A 26,339-nucleotide genomic window follows, 5' to 3' on the forward strand; every position below is an offset into this window, starting at 1 on the left:
ATATCCTTCCTGCTTTATATTTCCAATAGAGCAGGAATAACAGACATATACCAACTACCATGTCTAGTTTCTTTTATCAAGATGGAGTCTTGCAAACTTTTTTGCCTGGGCTGCCTAGAACCATGATTCACTCTATCTCAGCTTTTTGCTTAGCTGGGATGACAGGCTGGATCTTTTTGCTCAGACTGGTCTCAAACTTCAATCTTTACATTTTCTTTTTTTTTTTTGGGGGGGGGGGGAATCCGGTCGTGGGGCCTGAACTCTGGGCCTGGGCACCGTCCCTCAGCTCTTCAGCTCAAGGCTAGCGCTCTACCACTTGAGCCACAGCGCCACTTCAGGCTTTTTTCATTTTGCCTATGTGGTGCTGAGGAATCGAACCCAGGGCCTCCTGCATGCAAGGCAAGCGCTCTACTATTGAGCCACCTTCCCAGCCCCAATCTTTACATTTTCTGTCTAAGTAACTAGGATTACAGGTGTGAGCTAGGACACCCAGATGTATGAGGTCTTTGTTTCTGTGTTACCTTGTTAAATTATGATCATAGGTCTTTATTACTTGTTCTTTCTACTATAGGGTATTAAAAGTTATATGCGAATATGTTGGATATAATACAAATAATTCTTTTTCTAACATGTGTCTTTATTACACCCCTGTCACCTTTCAGCTCCTCAAGCATAATATTAGACCCATAAATCACCTGTGTTTCTAGGCCCATCTCTCTTTGTCTTGTCTTGCTATTTCAGTCTGGCTGATGGCTTCCTTGGACTCTGCCTTGACAAGAAAAGAAAAATCCTCTATCAAATTTATTAGTAATGAGTAAGATTTTGTGCATATCTAGAACTTCTCATGTAGACATAAATCAGATAGCCAACCTGCAGTATAGGTTGGTCGAATTAAGTACTTGTTCAACTTGTTTATTGAACAGTGTGTTTTATTGAAATGTGATGGACATGTTACTGGATACATCATATGACTTCTCATTTTTTATGTTCCTTTTCCTAGCAATCTGCAGAGCGCTGTGTGAGCACATTGCTTGATTTAATCCAGACAAAAGTAAATTATGTGGTCCAAGAAGCAATTGTTGTCATCAGGGACATCTTCCGCAAATACCCCAACAAGTATGTCTGAATTTTTCTTTTTCAGATCATTTGGGAAATGTTTAAATAAGGAACTTTAAAATTTACTAAGAATCACTGCTTTTATTATAACCAGCCATAGTGGGATACTTCATATAAATCACAAATTCTATTTAAAGTAATTAGCTAACAAGGAATAAAACTATTACTTATAGAAGAAATGAAACTCTGCTTGAATATGCACTGTATATGGCATAAAGTTAACATTTCAGGTCTTTGATGGCAAGGTTACCTCTAAGTAGGGAACTATTCCAGGTTGTATGAGCATACTCTGTTCTACCCATTTGAATGAATGGGACTTTTCCCTCTCACAGTGTTTCCATTTGAATATACCATGTGGCCACTTGGTCATAAAAGCCAGCAAGGTAGCAGCTGTACTGTTCACTCTGGAAAATAATATAGCAATAAATCACCAGCCTTTTCTGAAGTATTGTTGCTGTTCTCATACAAAAATCTGCCTTTTAACTTCACACTTGTTTCAGATTGAGGCCTCTAAGTTTATGCACTAAAAATAACTTTTTCTATTTGATTCTGAAAGCAAGCAATTAAGAAAGCTGAGTGATCTGGGTGCTGGTAGCTCATGGATGTAATCCTAGCTACTAAAGAGGCTGAGATCTGAACATTGTACTTTGAAGCAGGAAAGTCCATGAGACTCTTATTTCCAATAAACTGCTCAGAAAATGCTAGGAGTGGTGCTATGGCTCAAGTGGTAGAGCACTATCCTTGAGCACAAAGAGGCTCAGGGATAGTACCCAGGCCCTGAGTTGAAGCCCCAGGACCCAAAGAAATCTGAGTGAAATAAGAGTAGGTCTGTGAACATCACTGCTTACAGCTGGTGCTATAATAACACTTGAGCCTTGCCTCCAGCTCACTTCTCAAGATTCTAAATCTCATTTTGCCGTATAATCATGAAGATATGTTGTGTTAAAGCTTCTGATTAGTCTTTAAATATAGTGTTAAATGAAGCAACTTGTAGTAAGTTAAAATGTATTTAAGATTTAATAGAAACATTTTGACAAAGTAATGGTTTACTAAGCTTGAAAATAAAGTCCATACTTTTTAAATTTTAGAAATAGTACTTTTGGAAAGGAGACCATAAACTTTTATCATTCTCCTAGAAAAGGGTCAGGTTTCTAAAATTTTTGACTAAAGATGAAGACATTTATGTCACTGTGATTAAATAGAGAAATGTCTCATTTGTGTTTATGAGTGGTTATGACAGTTTACTTTTAAGATTAAGAAAGTAACCAAGAGCCTGTTCTAATCAGTAAAAGTAGGGTGGGCAATTAAATGAACATAGCCAAGGAAAGGGATTCAACATGATGAACATGAGAGAGATTATAAAAATAAATATTTAAATTACTTATTTCTTAGGGGGAGCAGATCAATGTGTGTGCTGTAGGGACAAAGAACTTAAAGGCCTCTTACTGAAAGAGAGATGGGTACAATTAAGTGACAGTTACTGTTTCTAGTCTGGACGATCCTGTTTTCTAATTTTATTTTCTAAAAACTGATTTCTGGCAGCAAAATGACATAAAAGGGAAGTTCTCTGATTGTTTTAAAAATGATTATTAGAAACTCAAGATAGTGGTATTGTCTAACCACAGGTTGATTTTTCTCTATGAAAAGACTACCTGAGAGGGTTTTGTTTTCTTTGTGAGGGGTGGCTTGGATTGTTGTTGTTGTTGTTGTTGTTGGTGGTGGTGGTGGTGGTGGTGGTGGTGGGGTGTGTGTGTGTGTGTGTGTGTGTGTGTGTGTGTATGTGTGTGGTTTGGATTGTTGTTGTTGGTGTGTGTGTGTGTGTGTGGCTTGGATTGTTGTTGTTGGGGTGTGTGTGTGTGTGTGTGTGTGTGTGTGTGTGTGTGTGTGTGTCCGTGTGTGTGTGTTGATTTGTTGATTGGTTGTAGGGCTTGAATTCTGGGCCTGAGTGCTATCCCTGAGCTCTATCAAGGCTAGAGCTCTATCACTTGAGCCACAGCGCTGCTTCTGGTTTTCTGGTGGTTAATTGGAGATAAAAGTCTCACAGACATTCCTGCCCAGGCTGGCTTTGAACCGTGATCCTCATATCTCAGCCTCCTGAGTAGCTAGCATCACAGGTTTGAGCCACTGGCCCCTGGCTGATACACTGTTTTTTAAACTTAGCTCCCTGTGCTTGCTAGGCAGGCATTCTACCACTAGAGCTGTGTTCCAGCCATTTTCGCTTTAGTTATTTTTCCGAATAGAGTTGCATTTGTGTCTGGCTGGCCTGAACTACTATCTACCTATTTTATGCTCCCTGCAGAGCTAGAATAATAGGTGTGAACCACCATACTCACTTTTTATTGATTGAATTGAGGTTGAGATGAGGTCTCAGACTTTTGCCCAAGCTGACCTTGAATTGCAATCCTCCTAGGCTCTACTCCAAGTAGCTAGGATTACAAGGATGAGCTAGCTTCTGGTAAGTTTTCATAACCAGTTAGAACCTAGCTTTTAAAACGTAATTGAGAGGAAACGTTAGACATTTATAAACTTCTCACTTATAGACCATATAAGTCTCTTGACTAAGTGACTCTTGATAGTTTGATGTGTAATCTTTTGTCGATAGTTTGCCCTTAAGCTTCACTATTACGAGTAGTTGTTAGTTTTGTCATTAGTAACCATAGTCCATTTTGTTGTGTCAGGTATGAAAGTATTATTGCCACACTCTGTGAAAACTTAGACTCCCTAGATGAGCCAGATGCTCGAGCAGCTATGATTTGGATTGTGGGAGAATATGCTGAGAGAATTGACAATGCAGATGAGTTACTAGAGAGCTTCTTGGAGGGTTTTCATGATGAAAGTACTCAGGTAAGTTCTCCTTTGTCCCATGTCCTAGATCTCTTTGGGAAGATATCAGAGACAGTTTCCTGTTTGTGTGTGCTTGTGTGTGTGTGTGTGTGTGTGTGTGTGTGTGTGTGTGTGTGTGTGTGTGTGTGTGTGTGTGTGTGTGTGTGTGTGTGTGTGTGTGTGTGTAATCAGTTTTCTACCCAAAGCAAAGGGATGACTTTTTCAGTTGTACTGAGTCTAGTGTAACAAACTTGCATAACCTAGGTTAGTGAATCTCAGAACTTAATGAACATCAGAAACACCTGGAAGTGGCACTTTGGCTCAAGCGGTAGAGCGCTAGCCTTGAGCTGATGAGTGCAGGGTCAGCGCCCAAGCCCAGAGTTCAAGCCCCATGACCAACAACAACAAAAAACAAACAAACAAACAGAAACACCTGAGGGGATTGTTGAAGAAGCACAGGTTGCTGAGCCTTGCCCCAGAGTATCTGGCTCCATAGGTCTGAGATGGGCCTATGTGCTCACATTTCTTACAGGATTCAGAATGCTGCTGCTGTTCCCACTCATGGTGGTTCAGAACTATACTTTAACAGCAACTGGTCATAATAATCTCAGCAGTAGTCAAATTTTTGTTTTCTGTTATTTAATAATGATTGTACATTCATCTTAGCAATTATTGTGGTTCCTTACAGCAGAGATTTTTACCTGAGACTGTGGCAAGGCATGAAAAGATTTCTCTGGATAAGACTTTCCTATCTATCCCTCTTCCTGAACAACATAGAAGCCACAGGCCCAGAGAAGCAGATCAATTATTAGGCCTTTTCCTCTCACAGCAACTAGAAGTTTATATATGTAATCTATTACAACAATTTTAATTTTAATGGGCCTAATGGCAGTTAATAGTAGCTCAGCTAATAGCTGTAATATAACATAAATAAATAGCTGTAATATGACATAATTTACTGTTTTGGCCTTTTCCCCAGTATAACAGGTAATTCCATAATCCCCTAAACTTCTAGGTTTTGATAGAAGTAAATAGTATAACGTTTGATCAGGACCCACTTCTATCACTATCAGTATGTTAGTGTGCAGTGTAAAAAGTACAGGTGGTAAATCAGTCCTAGAAACAAGCCATCGTGCCAAAGTGCAATTTGAGACTAAGAGGCTAATGAGTTTTCAGAGAAACCTTTGGTTGCTATATTGTTATTGGCTGAGTTTCATCCTTTGTCTATAACCATAATCAGAAAGAATCCTTGGAAATTTATTCTCATAGAGTCACTGTTTTGGAGATGATCCCAAGGGAAAACCCATATAACTTTTTTTTTTTCTTAATCAAATCTTACCTGTTTAGGTGCAGCTTACTCTGCTTACTGCCATAGTGAAGCTGTTCCTCAAGAAGCCATCAGAAACACAGGAGTTGGTCCAGCAAGTCTTAAGTTTGGCCACACAGGTAAGAAATCTGAAAAAAGTGAGTTGATATTCCATGTTTCACACTGTAAGAGTTTATTAAACTCTTCTTTTCAAGAAGGTTTATTTTGGGATGTGTTAATTATAAGAAATGCAGTCTTTAAATTTTGTGACAATAGTAAAACAATACCTCTTAACACAACGCATTCCACTCAATTGTAATTGATTTCTTACAGCTTTTAAATATTAGGTTGGCTGACTTGAGTTTAAGTGGTAATTCATAGAAGTTGAACTTAGACTTTTTTTAAACTGGTCCTGGGGCTTGAACTCAGGGTCTGGGTGCTGTCCCTGAGCTTTTTTGCTCAAGACTAGTGTTTTACCGGTTGAACTACAGCTCTTCTTGCTTTTTATGAACTATATTGGAGATAAAAGAGTCTTACAGACTTTCCTGCTTGGGCTGGCTTTAAACAGTTCTCAGTTCTCAGCCTACTAAGTAGTTATCAATACAGGCATGAGCCACCAACACCCACCTGAACTTAGATTAGTGTTAATGAAGGTATGTAAAATAACTTTGAGTCTAATAGCTTCAGGGCAACATTAGCTTCCTTTTTTTTTTTTTTTGGTTGGTCGTGGGGCTTGAACTCTGGGCCTGGGCGCTGTCGCTCAAGGCGAGCACTCTACCACTTGAGCTACAGCGCCACTTCCCAAAGTTAGCTTTCGTATCAGAGTGCTTCTGCTACTTCCATGGATTTAAAAAAATGATTTTAGCCCTCTGAATTATGTGATAGTTTTGATCAGAAGAAAAAGATTTGGAGCCAGGCATAGGGACACACACCTATAATCCCAGCTACTCAGGAAATCAGGAGAATCATGGTTTAAGTCCAACCCTGGCAAAAAAGTTAGTGAGAGCCCCATCTCAACCAACAAGTCAGGCACATATGCATTATTAAGCTCAGTTAATACAGAGAAGCTTCTCAGACTCTTGTTATTGTCAATTGTGTTTACTTTTTGTGTTCTGAGTATACCTCTGCTCTTACTAACTTTATGAAAACATACTTCCTCAAAAGAAAATGGTGTCCAAAAAGCAACCAAATGTTATGATAACTCACAAAGGTGGAAAAGGGGGCAATAATACGCTTAATTTAAATAATAAAGTAAACTTTTAGATTTGTTGGAAGATCTTTAGTGGAAATTGGGTAGTGCTATGGGAAGAATGGATCAAGCATTCCTGATACAGTACTGAACTGAGTATAGTAGTGAGCAATTGTGGGTTCTCCTCAATGGCTTTGTCTTTGACCCACATACCTGCAGATACTATGTGTCTACTTTACTGCCAATAAAATGTGCTGCAAAGAGATAAAAAGTAAAATAAATAGAATTTAAATTATATAAACTATAAAACTGAATAAATTCTGCTGGGTTTTGACTTGGAAATATGGCCAGTGGCGTTAGTGGTCAGATTACATGTCTTGGGTACCAGTGGCTCATGTCTATAATGTTAGCTACTCAGGAGGATAATATCTGAGGATGCGGTTCAGTGCCAGTCTGGGCAGTTAACCACCAAAACGCTGGAAGTGCAGCTGTAGTTCAAGTAGTAGAATGCTATCCTTGAGCATAAAAGCTTGGCTGCTATCAGAACAAATACCATACTGTTAATTATTATTATTTTGGGGATGAGGAAATGAGAGGTAGAAGGGTTTGAATGATTAGGGGAGATTTCTTTCTGTAATGACATACTCTTGTTTTATTTTTTGGCAGTACTGGAGTTTGAACTTCTGGCCTTGCATTTGCCAGGCAGGCATTCTTACTACTTAAGCCATGCTTCCAGCCCTATACACACTGCTAAATTGTGCTGCATAACATTAATAATATTTTTTTAGCCATGAGCATATATGAAATTATTTTAAAACTACAACAGTAAAAGGCCACTAAACTCAAGTCCTGCCCATTTTGAAAAGTGACATGCTCTCTTTAATGTGCTTTTTTTTGACAATATTTTGATACTCTAATATTCTGAGCTCCTTAGGTACTTTGTGTGATCCCCTTATTTCCACAGCCTAACCAAGGTTTGTAAGATGCTTACAAATATTTGAGTCAAGAAGGGGAAGGTATGTGCTTGTAATCCTAGCTAAGCTAAAGTCCAGAACAGTCCATGAGACTCCATTTCCAAAGTAACCAGCATAAGGCTGGACTAGAGGCCTGGCTCAAATAGTAGAGCACCAGACTAGCAAGTGCAAGGTCCTGATTTCAAAGCCGATACCAAAAAAAAATAAGGGTGGGGAGGAAGGTATTAGTGAAATAATGTAAGATATAATGTGTGTTATGAATACTCTTGCTAATATTTATAGTTTTAAAAATATTATTTTCCCATTGTCATCTCAAACCAGTTCACTTACCAATTTTAAGTTTATTTCCTTTTCTAACTTGCTTTAGGATTTGCATCTTAACACTGCAATCATCTCTGTTCATGTTAAAATTCCTTAAAACATTAGAGACTACAAAATTATAAAAATGTAATTGAGTCTCAGTTAAATATATAATCACTAGTCTGCATAAATCACTACAGATCTAACAGTTTCAGTTTTTGTGTGGAGACTGGTTCCATATATATATATATACACACACACAAACATATACATATATGTATATATACACTATATATAAATATATATTATACACATATATTATACATTTATATATATATTAATCTTTTCATTAGGATTCTGATAATCCTGACCTTCGAGATCGGGGCTACATCTATTGGCGCCTTCTCTCAACTGATCCTGTGACTGCCAAAGAAGTAGTCTTATCTGAGAAGCCCCTCATCTCTGAAGAGACAGACCTCATTGAGCCAACTCTACTGGATGAACTTATCTGCCACATTGGTTCTTTGGCCTCTGTGTACCATAAACCTCCCAATGCATTTGTGGAAGGGAGTCATGGGATCCATCGCAAACACTTGCCAATTCATCATGGGAGGTAAGCTGTGAACTAGATTTGAGTAAGAAGTGACTCTGTTTAGACAGAGTTGATCTTCCTGCTTATGAATCCTGGAAAAGAACGTGGTATGCATACCTATTGCTATTACTGCTGTAGGGTCTTCCTCTGTTCCAATCTAAAAGTACAGTAAAAGCTTTAGAAAATTATGATGAAGACCTTCCAAACAGTCTAAAAGTTGCTTAGGTCTTCAGTAAGATGGGGCAAAAAATATTCCCTGAGTTGAAAAAAAAAGCATATTTGTATATGTAGAATCTGTTTCCTTATGGTAGCTTTGATTGAGGCTTATGGATAAAGTTAGTGGATGCTGCTTCTCTTAACTCATAAAAATATTAATGAAACTATTTTCAAGATTGTTTTATATGAAAAAATTCTGTATATGAATATTGATTGTTAGTTACATATACCTTCTTTATCAAATTGATTTTTTTTTTTTTTGTCGGTTGTGGGGCTTGAGCTCTGGGCCTGGGCGCTGTCCCTCAGCTCTTCAGCTCAAGGCGAGCACTCTACCACTTGAGCTACAGCGCCACTTCTGGTTTTCTGGTGGTTTATTGGAGATAGGAGTCTCACGGTCTCTCCTGCCCGGGCTGGCTTTGAACCGCGATCCTCAGATCTCAGCCTCCTGAGTAGCTAGGATTACAGGCGTGAGCCACCAGTGCCCGGCCTATCAAATTGATTTTAGCAATAAGAAAAATTTGTTATGCACCTACTTCCAGATAGCATGGAACTTTTGCTTTCTAGCTAGCTATCTTAAAATTTTAATTAAGGATCCAGGTACTGGTGGCTCACTCCTGTAATCCTAGCTACTCAGGAGGCTGAGATCTGAGGATCGTGGTTCAGAGTCAGCCCAGGCACAAAAGTCCGTGAGACACTTATCTCCAATACACCGCCAGAAAACCAGAAGTGGCACTGTGGCTCAAGTAGTAGAGCACTAGTCTTAAGCTGAAGAGCTGAGGGACAGTGCCCAGGCCCAGAATTCAAGCCCCATGACTGACCAAAAAAAAAAAAAAAATTAAGGAGAAGTACTCTAATAAACTCATATGATAGAGATATCTCAGAAGTTTTTCAGAATCTGATTATAATCATAACCAACCGTAAATCTAAATGAAATATGTTCCCAGAATAGACTAATCAGGCTTTTGTTAGTGAATACCTTCTACTGTTATTTATATTTCTGTTTTAAGTGTTAATAAGTGGCCAAAGCATAGAATTTATTACTTTACAAATTGTCATAGTCTTTATTTCAGTGTCTGTAGGCACAGAAAACAAAAGAGAAAGGGTAACACCCAGGAAAATGATTATTAATCTTTGATGGGCCCTAGTTGACTTGGATCTGTGATTTTAGGACTTGTACTTTGATTTTAATCCAAAGATGTGTGAATTCATAAGGATTAGGTCTTATACTGAGTTGGAACATTTTTCCTTGCAGACAAACAGGTTTCATATTCTTTCATTATAACTAATTTTTTTTTTTGGTTGTGGGGCTTGAATTCTGGGCCTGGACTGCTGTCCCTCAGCTCTTTAGCTCAAGGCTAGCACTCTGCCATTGGAGCCACAGCACCACTTCCAGTTTTCAGGTGGTTAATTGGAGATAAGAGTCTCACAGACTTTTCTGCCTAGCTGGCTTGGAACCAGATCCTCAGATCTCAGCCTCCTGAGTAGCTAGGATTGCAGGTGTGAGCCACTGGCGCTCAGCTTAGCTGTAACAATTTAACTTCTTTAAGTACTCCTTCTGGTATGTACTTCCAAGTTTTTATATAGATAGGGATTTCTGTTGTAACATACCTATGTAGACATTTCCCATTTATTTTAGCCTTCTGATAACTTGACCCTCATATGAGATGAGGAAATCAACAAACAGGAATAACTCTTGAACACAAGAAAAGAACCAATGTTTAAACTATCTAAAACAGAACCACAGAGTCTTCATCTGAATATTAGCCTTTTTGTTTGTTACCTTTCTGGTGCTTCTGTAGTTCTTTCTGGAATAATCTTTTTGGCTTTTTTGCTTGCTTTTTGTTTTTATTTAAAGAATGTATAAATAATAGAAAATACCGTTTGATGAAAATGGAGATGATGTATTGCTGCAAATGTGTGCATTGACATTACCTAGCTGTCTCACAAGATGCTAAGTGATACACTTCTGACATTAAATAAAGCAATAAAGCCTTATTCTGCCTCTTGCAGAGGTTAAAAATGCTTATAAGTTCACTAAGTCTTTTAAAATCACTTAGGAAAGGGAGAAGTACTCTGTTCTTGGGTGCTTACTGTATTTATTATTTAGCTGCTATTATGAAGGTGGTGGCAAACCAGTCTAATTTAGAAAAAGCTCATCATTAAAAATATTGCCTTATGGGCTGGGAAGTTGGCTCAATGGTAGAGCGCTTGCCTTGCATGCATGAGGCCCTGGGTTCGATTCCTCAGCACCACATAAGCAAAAAGAAAAAAGCCAGAAGTGGCGCTGTGGCTCAAGTGGTAGGGCACTAGCCTTGAGCTGAAGAACTGAGGGACAGTGCTCAGGCCCAGAGCTCAGGCCCCACAACCGGACCCAAAAAAAAAAATATTACCTTAGCTGGGCACTGGTGGGCCACACCTGTAATCCTAGCTACTTAGGAGGCTGAGATCTTAGGATCATAATTTAGAGCCAGACAGGGCAGGAAAGTCTGTTGACACTCTTTATCTCCAATTAACCACCAGAAAACCAAAAGTGGCATCGTGGCTCAAAATGGTAGCATACTAGCCTTGAGCACAAAGCTTGGGACAGCACCCAGGCCCTGAGTTTAAGCCCCAAACCAATAAAAATAAATTTACACATATATATACATATATATATATATATATATATATATATTGCCCTGATGACTTTTAGTTATTTCCCCTGAGCTCACAATGTGTTCATATGAATTTCCCATTTTCTCCACTGTGTGCTAATAATTTGTCCTGCAAATGCAAGATCATTTACTTCTTGTCATCTGACTTACCTCTGTCGTCTCACATTATGCTTTCTTTTCCATTATAGTGAAAAATATGGGCATTTCAAAAAGAAATAATGTTCATTGTTTTCTACTTTCTATTTAGAAGTACTAATCCATGCATTCTGTCACATACCCTAAATGGAACAAATCATATGTTGCAGAATTACATATGTAGAGACTGATCTATATCTCTTGCCGTGTGTCTATGATACCATCTTTCCCATTTAGCTTCATTTTTTATAGTTTGCCCCTTCTCATGTGGTTCTCTTGACATTTTTTTCATCACAAGTCTTAGAATGTTTTTCTCTCTGCTGTTCTGTGTTAATGTTCCTTCTCTGATTATAATCTTGGCTTTTGAATTCAAAGGCTCAGTCTGAACCTCCTCTTTTTATACTTCCCCTGTAGTCCTTCGGGGAACTTGACTGAGGAACTATAGCTGACAGTTGTACAGCTTACAATGATAGCTACTACTGTACGTTACAAAATTCACCGTTTTGGGCATGGTGTTTCCAGTTTTTTGGTTTTTGGTTTTGTTTTTTTTTTTTTTTTTGGTCGATCATAGGGCTTGAACTCTGGGCTTGGGCGCTGTCCCTGTGCTCTTCAGCTCAAGGCGAGCGCTTTACCGCTTGAGCCACAGAGCTACTTCCGGTTTCTAGTGGTTTATTGGAGATTAGAGTCTCACAGACTTTACTGCCCGGGCTGGCTTTGAACCATGATCCTCAGATCTCAGCCTCCTGAATAGCTAGGATTACAAGTGTGAGCTACCAGTCCCTGGCACACTTATTTTTTGCTATAACCAACCAATATTCCCAACGTTGGCTTGGGAATATTGCTTTGGTTTATTGATGAAGAAACTTGGTCTCAGAGAAGTTGTCATCTGCTCAAATTATGAAACAAGCCATTAGGGGAGCTAACTCATGATCTTAGTCTTCCGATTCTAAACCCCTGCCCTTTCCATCACACCTTCCTCTGGTGACTCACTTGAGATGTGTATATAAATTTCTTCCACGCTTACTGACTGCTAGTCTCTTATCCTGACCTGCCTTTAGTCTTCTTTACTTATTTTTTTACTTGAAACTTAATAGAATTAAGAACTGAGCATCTTGTGACAATGGGCATAGCTTGGTGGTAGAACACTTTTTTAACATTTGCAGGGCTCTAGATTCAATCCCTGCACATCTGATTATTGTCCCTACAGATTCTCCTCTGGTTATTAGGATTATCATTAATCTTTTTCTTCTTAGTTTTTGCTTATTTTCTGTAGATTGACTCTTCATTCTCTGCTGTATTCAAGTGTTGTCAAAATCTTACCTAGATTTAAAATTTTTGTTTCTATTTATTAAATGAATTTTTATACTATTTGATAATTATATATCTTACATTCATTTGCTACCTTGTGATATCCCTGATGAAATTAACTTTTCTCATTTGTCTGTTTGTATGTGACTGTAGCACTGATGCAGGTGACAGCCCTGTTGGCAACACCACTGCAACCAACCTGGAGCAGCCTCAGGTTATCCCCTCTCAAGGTGATCTTCTCGGGGATCTTTTAAATCTTGACCTCGGTCCCCCTGTCAATGTGCCACAGGTGTCATCCATGCAGATGGGAGCTGTGGATCTCTTGGGAGGAGGACTAGATAGTCTGGTAAGCATCCCTCCTCCTTTTTCTTCGGTTATTTATAGTTCTTCATGTACTAAAGAATGTTATACAGTTTTTAGAAATAGACTATTCGTGGATGATCAGCAGTGTGCTTTGATAAAGAACAAGACTATTAGTCTTTAGAGAGTTAATTATAATCTTGTTCATCACTAGTATTGGGCATATCTGCAAGTATATAGGATTATTTTGTTACTCTAGCAATCCAAATGATTAATATCCTTTCCAGAGTTTATTATTGCTCATTTTTGTTTGTTTGTTTTTTGGTACTGATACTAGGGTTTGAAGTCAGGGCTTGAGCTTTGTACCTTGACTTTTTTGTTCAAGGGTAGTGCTCTACTGCTTGAGCTATAGCTCTACTTTGGGCTTTTTGGTAGTCAGTTGGAGATAAGTCTTGTTGCAGACTTTTTTTGCCCTGTCTAGCTTTGAAGAAGGATCCTCAGATCTCACTTTCTTGAGCAGCTATGATTACAGGCATGAGACACTGGTGCCCAGTGCTCCTACGTGTTAACTCTGGATAACCACCGCAAATTTGACTTAAAAATTGTTAAAATGGTTTCATAATGTTCACCTTATTTTGAAACTTCAAACCTCTGTATTTTAAATGTTTCATTGGCTTATTCCATGTTCAATTCTGAAAGGTTTTGAGGCAGTTGTTTGAGCCATTTTTGTATAAAATGTACTTTCATTACAGTTGAGAAAAACTGCTTGACTGTTTTTTTTTCTCCCCTTCTTTTCCACTTTCTTCTCATATTTCCAATTTAATTAGCTTCCAGGATTCTAATACTAAAAGGCTCCAAAGTCCAGAATATCTGTGGGTATGTGCTATCAATGGGAAACAAATTGTTTTGTCCTGTATAAGATGAATGAGAAATACTAAGTGTGACCCTGACTCTGTAGAGAGATGGCCAGGAAAACAACAGGTCTAAATACCTGGCTTCCTTTAAACTAGATGCTTAACTATAATGGAATTAGAAAGGATCTTTTGTCTAGGCATTTGAAAAAGACATTTGGCAACTTGATGACTACAAAGATGCCCAACAAATCTGCTTCTGAGCATCACTGGAAGGTAGATACCATAGATAAAAAGATAATATGTTCTCATAGATTATATAAACAAACAGCTTACTGTCATACTTTAGGGACAATATTGTATATGCCAGTCAGTGCAGGTATAGTAAATTTTGGTTGGCAGAGAATCTAAGGAAGTAGGGTTATAGTCATATATCTGTGGGGTGTACATTTACTGATGGAAAGAAGCAGTACTGCTTCCAGAATCTATACACTGGACAGTGGACTCCAGCTTATTAAGACAAATGATGACTCCTATTGTCTCTCTTGGGAATATCACATTTTTTTCATATTCTTACCTTTAACAAGTGGGCTTGTCTGATTATATAAGCAGAATAGTTTCCTCATGAGGTCATTCCATATTTTGTTGGTATAGCCTTCTTATTGACTTGAAGGTAGACCATTGAGTATTTAAATATTTAGGGAGGTCCCAAAGAATCCTTTATAAAATGAAAATAGTTGGGCTGGGAAGTTAGCTCAGTGGTAGGGCGCTTGCCTTGCATGCCTGACGCCCTGGGTTCGATTCCTCAGCACCACATAAGCAAAAAGAAAAAAGCCAGAAGTGGTGCTGTGGCTCAAGTGGTAGAGCGCTAGCCTTGAGCTGAAGAGCTGAGGGACAGCGCCCAGGCCTCACGACCGGACCCAAAAAAAAGAAAAGAAAATAGTTATTACTAGGGCTTAAACTTGGGGCCCGGGCCATATCCCTTAGCTTTTTTGTTCAAGGCTGGTGCTCTACCACTTCTGGCTTTTTGAAGGTTGATTGGAGAGATTTGGGGCAGCTTTGAACTGCAGTTGTGAGATCTCAGCCTTCTGAAGTAACTAGGATTACAGGTGTGAGTCACTGGTGCCTACCTTTTCTTAGGTCTTGACAGTCCCCCAAACCACAGAGTATTGCTATATAGCCCAGACTAACTTCAACTTTACTCTCTTTCTGCTTCAGTTGAGTACTGGGATTATAGCATGGGGCACTATGCTCAAAACTATCATGTTTCTTTCTTACCTATGTCTCACTTTTTTTTTCTTTCTTTCTTTTTGGTGGTGCTGGGGATTGATTCCAGAAGCTCACATTTGTTAGGCAAGCACTTGATTACTTGAGCCATATTCCCAAATTCCTTTACAGCTCCTTTTTTTGTTGTTTGTTTTTTGTTTTGGTCCTGTGCTTAAATTTGAGGACAGGGCACTGTCCCTGAGCTTTTGTGCTCAAGGCTACTAGTGCTCTACTACCACTTTAAGCCACAGCACATTTCCAGCTTTTGGATGGTTAATTGGAGATCAGAGTGTCATATACTTTGCTGCCTGGGCTGGCTTTGAACCTGGATTCTCAGATCTCAGCTTCCTGAGTAACTAGGATTACAAGTGTGAGCCACTGATGTCCAGCTTGACATCTCTTTATATCAGACCAGAACCTTACCTTTAGAAGTCAGTGGTGTACTGCTAATATATATTGCCTGACAGCTCCTAACCTTTTTATGGCTCTAATTCTAGCTAAATAACATTAATACCATTAAAAAAAATACTGTCAGTATTAGGGCCAATAGTAATTAAACAAAACTGAGGCAAGACATAGACATAGCTATTTTTAGGAAGTTATACAGGTGGTTTTAATTTTGCAGACAGGCTTATGAAATTTAGTCAGATAAAATTCCAGTAGTTAGGTGGTTGATCTCTAAGCCAATATGGTGGCTTCTACAAACATACACACGCACGCACGTATGCACACGCGCGCGCGCACACACACACACACGGAAAGCCTCATTTGACACATCTTTAAAAAGCCTAGCATCTGACTTTACCTTCGTATACCTTTGTTCTCTCCAGAATATTTTTACATTATAATTTTTGTTATTAGAAGTTGGCTAGAAATTAAGTCTGACCACTTTTGAACTTCATATTCATTGTAGGATATTTTTATTCTTTCCTTTTTGTATCTTGCTGCTCTTCCCATTAGATCTTTGATATGTATGTGTGTATACGGAAGGGTGGGAGAAAGGGAGAGAAGAAAGGGAGAGTGAGAGAGGGAGAGGGAGAGGATGAGAATGTAATGTCTTTGATATTTAACCTACAAAACTGCCTGTTTTGGATGGGGTAGTATGGTTTTTCTTACAGTAAATCCTTCTGGTTTGGTGTAGTGTAGGAAATGACCTGATGCCCACATGTACAATTCTTTGTATGTGTTATATGCTTAGGATGCTGACATCTGTGAGGATTGCTGAAATAACCATTGAACCTCATTAACTTATTGCCTTTACTTTCAGTCTGTTTACAGAGGCTCATAGTAAATATTCTTTTGTTCATCCTAGGTGCTATGCATGATTCTATCTAGATGAAGGTGGGGAACTTCTTTTCTGTCAAGAGCCATTTGATGTGGAATGTTAGCTGGTATTGATGTTTCTGCCATGAAAAAGCTCCTAGATTTCTTAAATTTCATTATCTTAGGCAGACAAAGTGATTTCAAGGGACTTATAAGACTTGTAGCTGGACATTCCCCACCCCCGATCTAGATAAAATAATAATCATATATTAAAAAGAAAAAATGGAAAGGAAACTCTCAAATGCCTTTGCTGTATGCTAGCAAAGGACTTTATTCTAAAGAAATATATTTTCAGCCGGGAGCTGGTAGCTCACGCCCGTAATCCTAGCTACTGAGGAGGCTGAGATCTGAAGATCACGGTTCAAAGCCAGCCCCAGGCAGAAAAGTCCATGAGACTCTTATCTCCAATAAACTACTCGAAAACCAGAAGTGGCAGTGTGGCTCAAGCGGTAGAGCGCTGGGTAGAGCACTCTCCTTGAGCTGAAGAGCTCAGGGACAGCACCCAGGCCCACAGTTCAGGCCCCATGACCGACAAAAAAAAAAAAAAAGAAATGTATTTTCATGAAGCATAGTGGCATGGAGAAGCTACCTTTTTAAAACTCCTAGTATTAAAAAAAAGCAAAAACAAACAAACTCTTAGTATATATTTTTCACTCTACACTTTTTGTTTTTTAATCTTAAAAATATTTTATCAGGGGCTGGGAATGTGATTCCAGTGGTAGAGTGCTTGTCTAACATGCATGAAGTCCTGGGTGCAATTCCTCAGTACACATAAACAGAAAAAAGCCTGAAGTGACACTGTGGCTCAAGTGATAGGACACTAGCCGTGAGCCAAAGAAGCTCAAAGACAGTGTCCAGGCCCTGAGTTCAAGCCCCATGACAGGCAAAAAAAAAAAGTCGGGGCTGGGAATGTGTCTTATTGGTAGAGTGCTTGCCTAGCATGCATGAAGCCCTATCTTTGATTCCTTAGTACCACATAAACAGAAGAAAAAGAAAAGCCCTGTGGCTCAAGTAGAAGAGTTCTAGCCTTAAGCAAAATAATAATAATATAATAAAATTTTGTCATGAGCTTCTTCATTAATAGTTTTGAGCTTTTTAGTCTACAAGAAATTCACCATCTAGTCTGGGAAGGTGGCTCAGTGGTAGAGTACTTGCCTTGCATGCTTGAGGCCCTGGGTTCGATTCCTCAGCTCCACATAAGCAAAAAGAAAAAAGCCGGAAGTGGTGCTGTGGCTCAAGTGGTAGAGCGCTAGCCTTGAGCTGAAGAACTGAGGGACAGCGCCCAGGCCCAGAGTTCAAGCCCCACAACTGGACCCAAAAATTAAAAAAAGAAAAAAGAAAAGAAATTCACCATCTAAAGGAGTTTTGTACCAACAATTTTTCTTCCTTTGGAGGAGCTTTGCAGTAACTGAATACCTTAGTGGTATTTTTGTTTTGTTTGTTTTGTTGTAGCAGCACTAGAGTTCAAATTAAGGGCTTGGTGGGTCTCCAGTGGCTCATGCCTGTAATCTTAGCTACTCAGGAGACTAAGATCTGAGTTCAAAGCCAGCCCCGGCAGGAAAGGCTATGAGACTCTTATCTCAGAAAACTGGAAGTAGCGCTGTGGCTCAAGAGCGCTAGCCTTGATCTGAAGATCTGAGGGACAGCGCCCAGGCCCAGAGTTCAAGCCCCATGACCTACAAGAAAAAAAAAGTCATCAAACCACATCAGAGTATAGGACAAACGAGATGTTTTAGGGAGGCCTTTTCATGATTTTTTTGTTTGGCTTTCTTACTTTTCTTAGAAAGCGTTTTTCTTTCTGCTTAAGTTCTGTTCAAAGTCATTCCTCAACAGATGAATTTTGTCTGACTCCAAGTAGTAATTAGTTCTCGAAGGTTGGCTGTACATTAGAATGAACTAGAGGATCTTTTCAAAATTCTGATGCCCAGACTATACTATAGAACAATAAATCACTATCTCTGGGAATAAGGCTCAGGCAATTGAAGTTTTTAAAAGCACCCCCCCCCCCACACACACACACAGGTGATTGATTCTGTTGTTTAAGGTTGAAATAATAATTACTGGAACATTATTACTAGTACTATTGAAAATTGAAATCATAGTCTAAGAAACCTCTAGGTTTTTGTTTGGTGCTGGTACTAGGACCTGAACTCTATTCACTCAGCTTTCTTTTTCTTTTCTTTTTTTTTTGGGGGGGGGGGGTGTTCCGGTTGTGGGGCCTGAACTCTGGGCCTGGGCACTGTCACTCAGCTCTTCAGCTCAAGGCTAGCACTCTACCACTTGAGCTACAACGCCACTTCTGGCTTTTTTTCTTTTTGCTTATGTGGGTGCAGGGGGAATGGAACCCAGGGCCTCATGCATGCAAGGCAAGTGCTCTACCACTGAGCCACCTTCCCAGCCCCTCTCTCTGCTTTCTTGAAAATGGCTTGGAGCCATGCCTGTAGCCTGCTTTTTGCTGATTATTTTGGCATTGGAGTCTCATGAACTTTTCTGCCTGTTCTGGCTTTGAACCTCAGTCTTCCAGGCCTCTTTCTTCTTTCCTTCCCTTTGTCTCTGTCTCTCGTCCCTCTTCTTTCCTACTTTTCTCCTTTCCTCCCTTTTCCCTTCCCTCTTCTTTCCTTCTTTCCTCCCTCTCTTCCCCTTCCTGTCTTTTTTTCCTCCCCCCCTCCTTTCTTGTTTCCTTCTCTCTCCCCCCTCTCCCTCTTTCCTTCTCTCCCTGTCTCCTTTCCTATCCTCCCTCTCACCCAGCAGTATTGGGGTTTGAACTCAGGGCCTCTGTCTTGATTCATTTGCTTGCTCTACTGGTGCTCTAACACTTGATCTACACCTCTAGCCTGCCTCCAGGCTTTTAGAAGGGGGAAAATACAAACTAAAGACCTCCCAAAATTTTATTGACTTTGCAAACTTACTTTGTATTTATTTTTTAAATAAATAAACCCACACATCTTCTGTGGGCTTCATTCTTAGTTATTCTATTTATTTTAACTGATCGTGATTTTACTCCTGCTTCTTCAGTTCTTGTGCATGGTATTTAAGAAATGCAACTGGACACAATAGGCTCGTGCCTATGATTCTAGTTATTTAGGAGGCTGAGACCTGAGGATCACATTTCAAAGCCAGCCAGGACAGAAGTCTTGAGAGACTCCATTTCTAAAATAACCAGCAAAAAGCTGGTTATTCAAGGCTCCTAAAAAGGAAAGAAATAGTAAAAGAAATGCCCCACACCTATTTTTGCTTTTCTAAAATCACTCCCATTATAATCCCACATTACAGTGTCCTTTGAAACTTCAGTTCATATCCTTTAGCCAAAAGGAGGGTTTTCCCCTCAGAATTCTCTTTTTACTTGAGTTTATTATATGTGGGTGTACATTCTCATTTCTCCTGTCAATTTGCAAAGCCTACTTCTTATCTGTGTAGTCCCTTTATTACTTTGCATCTTTGCATGCCTTTTGTGCAGTAATGTTGTATAACTTTAGAATAAAAAGAATTTTATGCTTTTGCAATGTCATGCTGTAAACATGCACTATTATAGAAGCAGGAAGAAAGCAGATATATAATATCTTTTCTGTTTGCTTTCATGCTCTTCCAGTTATTCAAATTCTTGATAGATATGACTTTTTCTATTTGTCCAAATGTATGATTTCTATCCTATGACCAGCCACTAAGTAATCTTCAGGAAGCAGACTTCAGGAAGCAGTCGGCTCTGTGATTTGAGTACCCTGTAGTGTAAGGCAGAAACTCTGCATGCTGTTACTAGGCACCTGCTGGGTTTCTTTTCACATTATTTTTTTAGTGGTTTGATAATTACACTTTTTCCAATGCTTTTTTGTATACTACTTTCAGTTCATAGGGAAGATCAATAAATCCTCATTCCCAAATCCTAAGGACACAATACCATCTCTTAAATATAACTGTAGCATAATGAGACTACAAAGGACAGTATCTAGACTCTCAGTCTGTTTTTAGAGCAGACAAGGCATTTGATGATTCAAAAAGGTGCTGTATAGATGTACATTGAGAACTAGAGAGGAAGAAATGTGGAACTGCTGGGGAAAAGAAAGGTTCTACTTTGTAAACATTGTCATTAGTTGCATATATGTGTTTTGCACTTCTTGTATGCCAGTTCTTTTTAGCTTCAGTTCTTCTTTAATTAATACTTTTGTTATGAAAGACTATGTAGACACTAAGACTATGTGGACTTATTTTCCTGTCATCTAGCTTAGTTATTCTAATTCTCCAATGCTTAGCATCCTTTTGAATGTTCTCCAAATAAATAAATCATAGCATATGTACTTAGTAGTATTGATTATGAGAGATGCCTCCCTACTTCCCCCTAATGGGAGCTATCTTTCTGTACCAGCTATTTGCTTTCTTAGCAATGCTTAAACTCTAAAAATAATTTGTTTTACCTATAGTTTCTGAAGGTCAATACTAGTTTGGTGTTCACCACCTCAGTGATACAGCTAGCTTTGTAAATCAAAGTGTGTTTACTTTTTCTTTGCGTGCCCACTCCCTTTCCCTTTTACATTTCTTTTTAAAGAAAAAACAAAACATATCAGTACATTACTGCTTGGGAATAGAACTTTTTGGAATATGCAGACTCTAAATCCTGTTTGGTTTGTGCCTGCATATCTTGATAGAAAGATTGGATCTGAAACATCCCTGAGGTATCTCAGCTCCATCTTTCTAAGCTTTTATAAACACCCATAGCCCATCACTCCAACACTTGGTTCTCCTAGGACATATTTGTAGCAATCCAGAATTTCCTTAGGCTTTAGGAGATAGTGAGTGGCATATATTTCCAGCAACTTGGTAGAGCAAATTTACAGATTCTATATGGGCATCTAGTACTTAGCTAAATGAACTCTACCTCTCTCTCCTCTCTCTCCTTTCTCTCTTTCAGCTTGGCAGTGACCTTGGCGGGGGCATTGGAGGAAGTCCGGCAGTAAGTGCCATCCATTTTTTTCACCATGAGAAGCGCTGCCCCATTTGATGCCTTTCCTTTGCACACATACTCATACTGGCCACTGCTGCTCTCTAGCACTGCATGCCAAAACCTCTTTAGGAGTCTAAAGTAGAATAGGATTACTTGGAATCTTGGGGGCCATGCAGCACTTGTGATATAGGGACATCTTTAGGGATTGGTATGCTTGGTGCCAGTAGAGATCTTTGTGTTTCTGACGTTAAAGAGCTGAAGGAAATGGAACATCCCCTCTGGACTAGAGAATGCTTTTATTTCCTGGTGTCATCTAGAAAGTTTTAAGAGAGTCAGCTTGACTCAGAGTGAGACTCTCATAAATGAGTTGGTTTGGGAGTATGAATATCATCTCCCCCAGGAGAGCTTCCTGCTAGATATTTATGCCTAAAGTGGGAGTAAAAAATGGCTGAACCCAAGTGGAAATGGAACTTCTGATTACATAGGACGCTCCTCCCTCTTTCTGTAGAAAAAACAAACTCTTCTTTCATTAAGATACCTATAGGCCTTTTGCACAGAATCATGGAAGCTAAAATTGGAAACAGATGCAGTCTTGGATCACTGTGTTCCTATATCCTTCTGAGTACTTTGTCTTGATAAAGTTTCTGAAGTGTCTGTCTTTTATTGGTGATGAAAAAATATCTACTAATTTGGCTTTTTACACTGAGTGTTGGAACTGTGGTGTTTTCCAATTGATGTATAAATGCTGTTAAAATAGCAACATTTTAAGGACTATTAATCTGTTCTTCCTGATCTCTCTTCCCTTTTTTTTCCCTGCAGGTGGGACAGTCCTTTATCCCATCATCAGTGCCTGCAACCTTTGCTCCTTCACCTACTCCTGCTGTGGTCAGCAGTGGTCTCAATGACCTCTTTGAACTCTCCACGGGGATAGGCATGGCACCTGGAGGATATGTGGCTCCTAAGGCTGTAAGTAAAGAATTTGCATAACACCACTTACTCAATGAGAAAAACCCAAGTTCCTTCTAATATTTATATTACATCCAGTAGGAATAAATGTAAAGTTTAGCCTTTGTTCTGGGAGATATATGAGAAAGATGAAAAGTGGCTTCAGACTGAGCAGAGAACACTGTTAGCATCCTTATTAAACATTTCTATAATTAGACTTAAAACTAGAAATATTAAGCATTTGAGTTTTGATCTCATGTTTAGAAATATTTTGTATAGTATTTGAAGTGAATTTAGTAAAAACCTGACATACAGTGCATCAGCAGGAGAAAAAAAAACTGTAGAGAATCACAACCTTGTTTTGGTTTTTTTTTGGTCGGCCGTGGGGCTTGAACTCTGGGCCTGGGCACTGTCCCTCAGCTCTTCAGCTCAAGGTGAGCGCTCTACCACTTGAGCTACAGCGCCACTTCCGGTTTTCTGGTGGTTTATTGGAGATAGGAGTCTCACAGTCTCTCCTGCCCGGGCTGGCTTTGAACTGCGATCCTCAGATCTCAGCCTCCTGAGTAGCTAGGATTACAGGCGTGAGCCACCAGCGCCCGGCTTTGTTTTGGTTTTTAATGATACTAAGATTTTTAACCAGCCTTCCATTTGCTAGGCAAGGACTCTTAACACTTGAGCTATACTTTTCCCTTTCTCACCCTTTTTTTAGCTTTTGTGTCTTTTCAAGATTTTGTCCCAAGCCAGTTTCTCCTACCTTTGTCCTCTCCCAGGAGCTAAGATCACAGGCACATGTTGCCCTGCTTATTTATTGAGTTTGGGTCTTGGTAACCTTTTTGCTAGGGTTTGCCTTGAACCATAATCCTCCTGATTTCTACATCCTGAGTAACTGTGATTACAGGTGTGAATTGTTTGGTTACAGTGTGAGAAGTAACATTTTTACTTGTTACTGCCTGTTTCACTTTCCTCATTGGTATTACATATGGATTCTAGACTAATTCTAGGTGGATTCTAGAGTGCCATTCCTCCAGATTTGGTCTTCATAGGTTTTTAGTGTACCTCCTTAGACTGCTGATTGGTTTGTGTCACTATGGCTCTTCCAATTCTTGACTTTGCTTGATGTCACTCAGATTGAAACTGAAGACAAGAAACTACTGATAAATGAAGTTCATATAAGCTCTTTGGAAAAGTTGTAGCCAGACTAGGGTAGGCTTTGCATAATCTCATCATGCCTGATTGCTTACTAATTTGTCTGCCTCTGCATCTGATACCATGTGGGGAGTCCTTGCTGTAGAGAGGTAAACCAGTTTTCCATCCCGGGAGCCTAGTAGTGTGTGTGTGTGTGTGTGTGTGTGTGTGTGTGTGTGTGTGTGTGTGTGTGTGTGTGTGTGTGTGTGTGTGTGTGTGTGTGTGTGTGTGTGTGTGTGTGTGTGTGTGTGTGTGTGTGTGTGTACATCCATTGAATAGAACAACCAAAAGTGTGACTCAAAACTGAACCTTAATGGGGTTTTGTTTTGTTGTGCTGGTCCTAGGGCTTGAGCTCAAGGCCCAGGTGCTGTCCCTGACTTTTTTGCTCAAGGCTAGTCCTTCACCACTTGAGCCACAGCTCCACTTCTGGCTTTTTGAGTAGTTTATTGGGGATAAGAGTCTCACAGACTTTCCTGTCCTCAGCTACAGTCTTCAGATCTCAGTCTCCTGAGTAGCTAGGATTACAGGTGTGAACCACTGCCACTTGGCTGCGGTAGTGTTTTGATACATCTTAGTAGCTTTTTTTGTTTGTTTGGTCGGTCGTGGGGCTTGAACTCTGGGCCTGGGCGCTGTCCCTCAGCTCTTCAGCTCAAGGCGAGCGCTCTACCACTTGAGCTACAGCGCCACTTCCGGTTTTCTGGTGGTTTATTGGAGATAGGAGTCTCACGGTCTCTCCTGCCCGGGCTGGCTTTGAACTGCGATCCTCAGATCTCAGCCTCCTGAGTAGCTAGGATTACAGGCGTGAGCCACCAGCGCCCGGCTTTGTTTTTTTTGTTTTTTTGCATCTTAGTAGCTTTGTCATAAGATCTACTCTGCCAGATATTCCACAGTCTTTTTTTAAATTGTACTTCAGACATACATACATTTATATTTTATAGTATATTAACCTTCTTTACTGCCTTATTGATGGATAGCTTTCATTGAAAGTCCTTGCCTTCCATCTTTTTTAAATTAAAATTTTATCCAGCTGGGCACTAGCACCTCATGCCTTTATCCCTAATTACTCTCAAGGGGTTGAAATCTGAGGATCAAAGCCAGCCCAGGATGAAGCCCTGGGTTTGATTCCTCAGTACCCCATAAACAGAAAAAGCCAGAAGTGGCACTGTGGCTAAAGTGGTAGAATGCTAGCCTTGAGCTAAAAAAAAAGAAAAAGAAGCTCAGAGACAGCACCCAGGCCCTGAGTTCAAGACCCAGGACTGACAAAAAAAGGAAGGAAGGAAGGAAGGAAGGGAGAGAGAAAAAGAAAAGATAGAAGGAAAAAGAAAAGAAAGAAAGAAGTAAGAAAGAAAGAAAAAAGAAAAGAAAGAAGAATTGCCAGTGGCTCCCACCTATAATCTTAGCTACTCAGGAGGCTGAGATCTGAGGATCATGGTACAAAACCAGCTTGGATAGGTATGTCTGTGAGACCCTTACCTCCAATTAACCACCAGAAAAGCGGAAGTGGCACTGTGGCTCAAGTGGTTGAGCGCTCAGCTTGAGCTGAAGAGCACAGGGACAGCACGCAGGTGCAGAGTTCAAGCCCTACAGCCAACAACAACAACAAAAAAGGCAGCCCAGGTAGGAAAGTCCATGAGACTCATATCTTCAGTTAATTCTCAGATTATAGGCATACTGTTTCCATTAGTAGATTTTGTTTCTTCTCTTTAAACTCTTATCAAATGTAACAGAAAAGCACATAATCATTGGAATTCTCTTTTACTTGTTTATAGATTTGGTTTTTCAATACAATGCCCAAATTAAGGTAGAAAAAAAGGCTGGGTTTTGGTATTCTTAAATAGTTGAGAATGATCTCAAAATTCAGAAAATAATACTTTATCTAGTCCAGGACCTTTCACAATGACTTGTTATTTATAGTATAAAAATCATCATAATTGCCTAAAGAAGAGAAATGTTAATTTCACCTTTGCATGTTATAAATTAAATAGCATCAAGATAAATTGTGCCTGGTTCTCTCGGGCTTTATATACTGTTTTAGGTCTGGCTACCTGCAGTGAAGGCTAAGGGCTTGGAGATTTCAGGAACATTTACTCACCGTCAAGGGCACATCTATATGGAAATGAACTTCACCAATAAAGCTCTGCAACATATGACAGACTTTGCAATCCAGTTCAACAAGAATAGGTAAGAAATAGAGAGTTTGACAGATGTCAGCATTGTACCTTGTGTCCAGCAAGAAAATCCTTTTAATACTGGGTAAAAAGTCATATATTAAACTGGGTGCTGGTGGCTCATGCCTGTAGTTCGAGCTGTTCAGAAGGCTGAGATCTGAGAATCGTAATTTGAAGCCAGTTAGGGGAGGAAAATTGTGAGACTCTTATCCCCAATTAACCAGCAAAAAGCTAGAAATGGAGCTGTGGCTCTAGTGGTAGAGTACAAGCTTTGAGTGAAAAAGCTCAGGGACAGTACCCAGGTCCTGAGTTTAAGCCCCAGTATTGGCACAAGAAATTAGAAGTCACATAATGGCAAATTCTGAATGTAGAGTGGGCTTTGGCTCTTGCAAGTCTACTTGGTTGTCAGCTTCAGTTCTTAGAGACCTTAGAGAATATTTTAGAGGAACATCCATATGTAAGGAAGAAACTAGAACTTAATTGTTTTCTTTTAAAAAAAAATCTGGTAACCTGGGCACCAGTGGCTCATGCCTATAATCCTAGCTATTCAGGAGGCTGAGATCTGAGGATTACAGTTCAAAGCCAGCCTGAGCAGGAAAGTCTATAAGACTCTTATCTCCAATAAATTGTCAGCAAACCAGAAGTGGTGCCTTGGCTCAAGTGGCAGAGCACTCACCTTGAGCTGAAGAGCTCAGGGACAGCACCCAGGCCCAGAGTTTAAGCCCCACGACCAACAACAACAAAAATCTGGT

The 26,339-nt window shown here is 39.6% G+C and overlaps 1 protein-coding gene across 2 annotated transcripts in view; it reads left to right on the top strand.

Annotated features, from left to right (window-relative positions):
- Ap2b1 (adaptor related protein complex 2 subunit beta 1) overlaps positions 1-26,339 on the top strand; it is a 120,179-nt gene that overhangs the window by 39,473 nt on the left and 54,367 nt on the right. The window contains exons 10-17 of one of the 2 annotated variants that reach the window (XM_042693795.1): positions 1,001-1,116; positions 3,795-3,960; positions 5,287-5,385; positions 8,062-8,321; positions 12,767-12,959; positions 21,257-21,298; positions 22,109-22,255; positions 25,455-25,600. In XM_042693795.1, the coding sequence (XP_042549729.1) occupies positions 1,001-1,116; positions 3,795-3,960; positions 5,287-5,385; positions 8,062-8,321; positions 12,767-12,959; positions 21,257-21,298; positions 22,109-22,255; positions 25,455-25,600 (1,169 nt within the window). The remainder of the gene's footprint in view (positions 1-1,000; positions 1,117-3,794; positions 3,961-5,286; positions 5,386-8,061; positions 8,322-12,766; positions 12,960-21,256; positions 21,299-22,108; positions 22,256-25,454; positions 25,601-26,339) is intronic. The other variant, XM_042693803.1, reaches the window with a different exon arrangement.

The sequence above is a fragment of the Dipodomys spectabilis genome, unplaced genomic scaffold, assembly GCF_019054845.1.
Source record: "Dipodomys spectabilis isolate Male_0828 unplaced genomic scaffold, ASM1905484v1 ptg000004l, whole genome shotgun sequence".
Lineage (NCBI taxonomy): Eukaryota > Metazoa > Chordata > Mammalia > Rodentia > Heteromyidae > Dipodomys > Dipodomys spectabilis.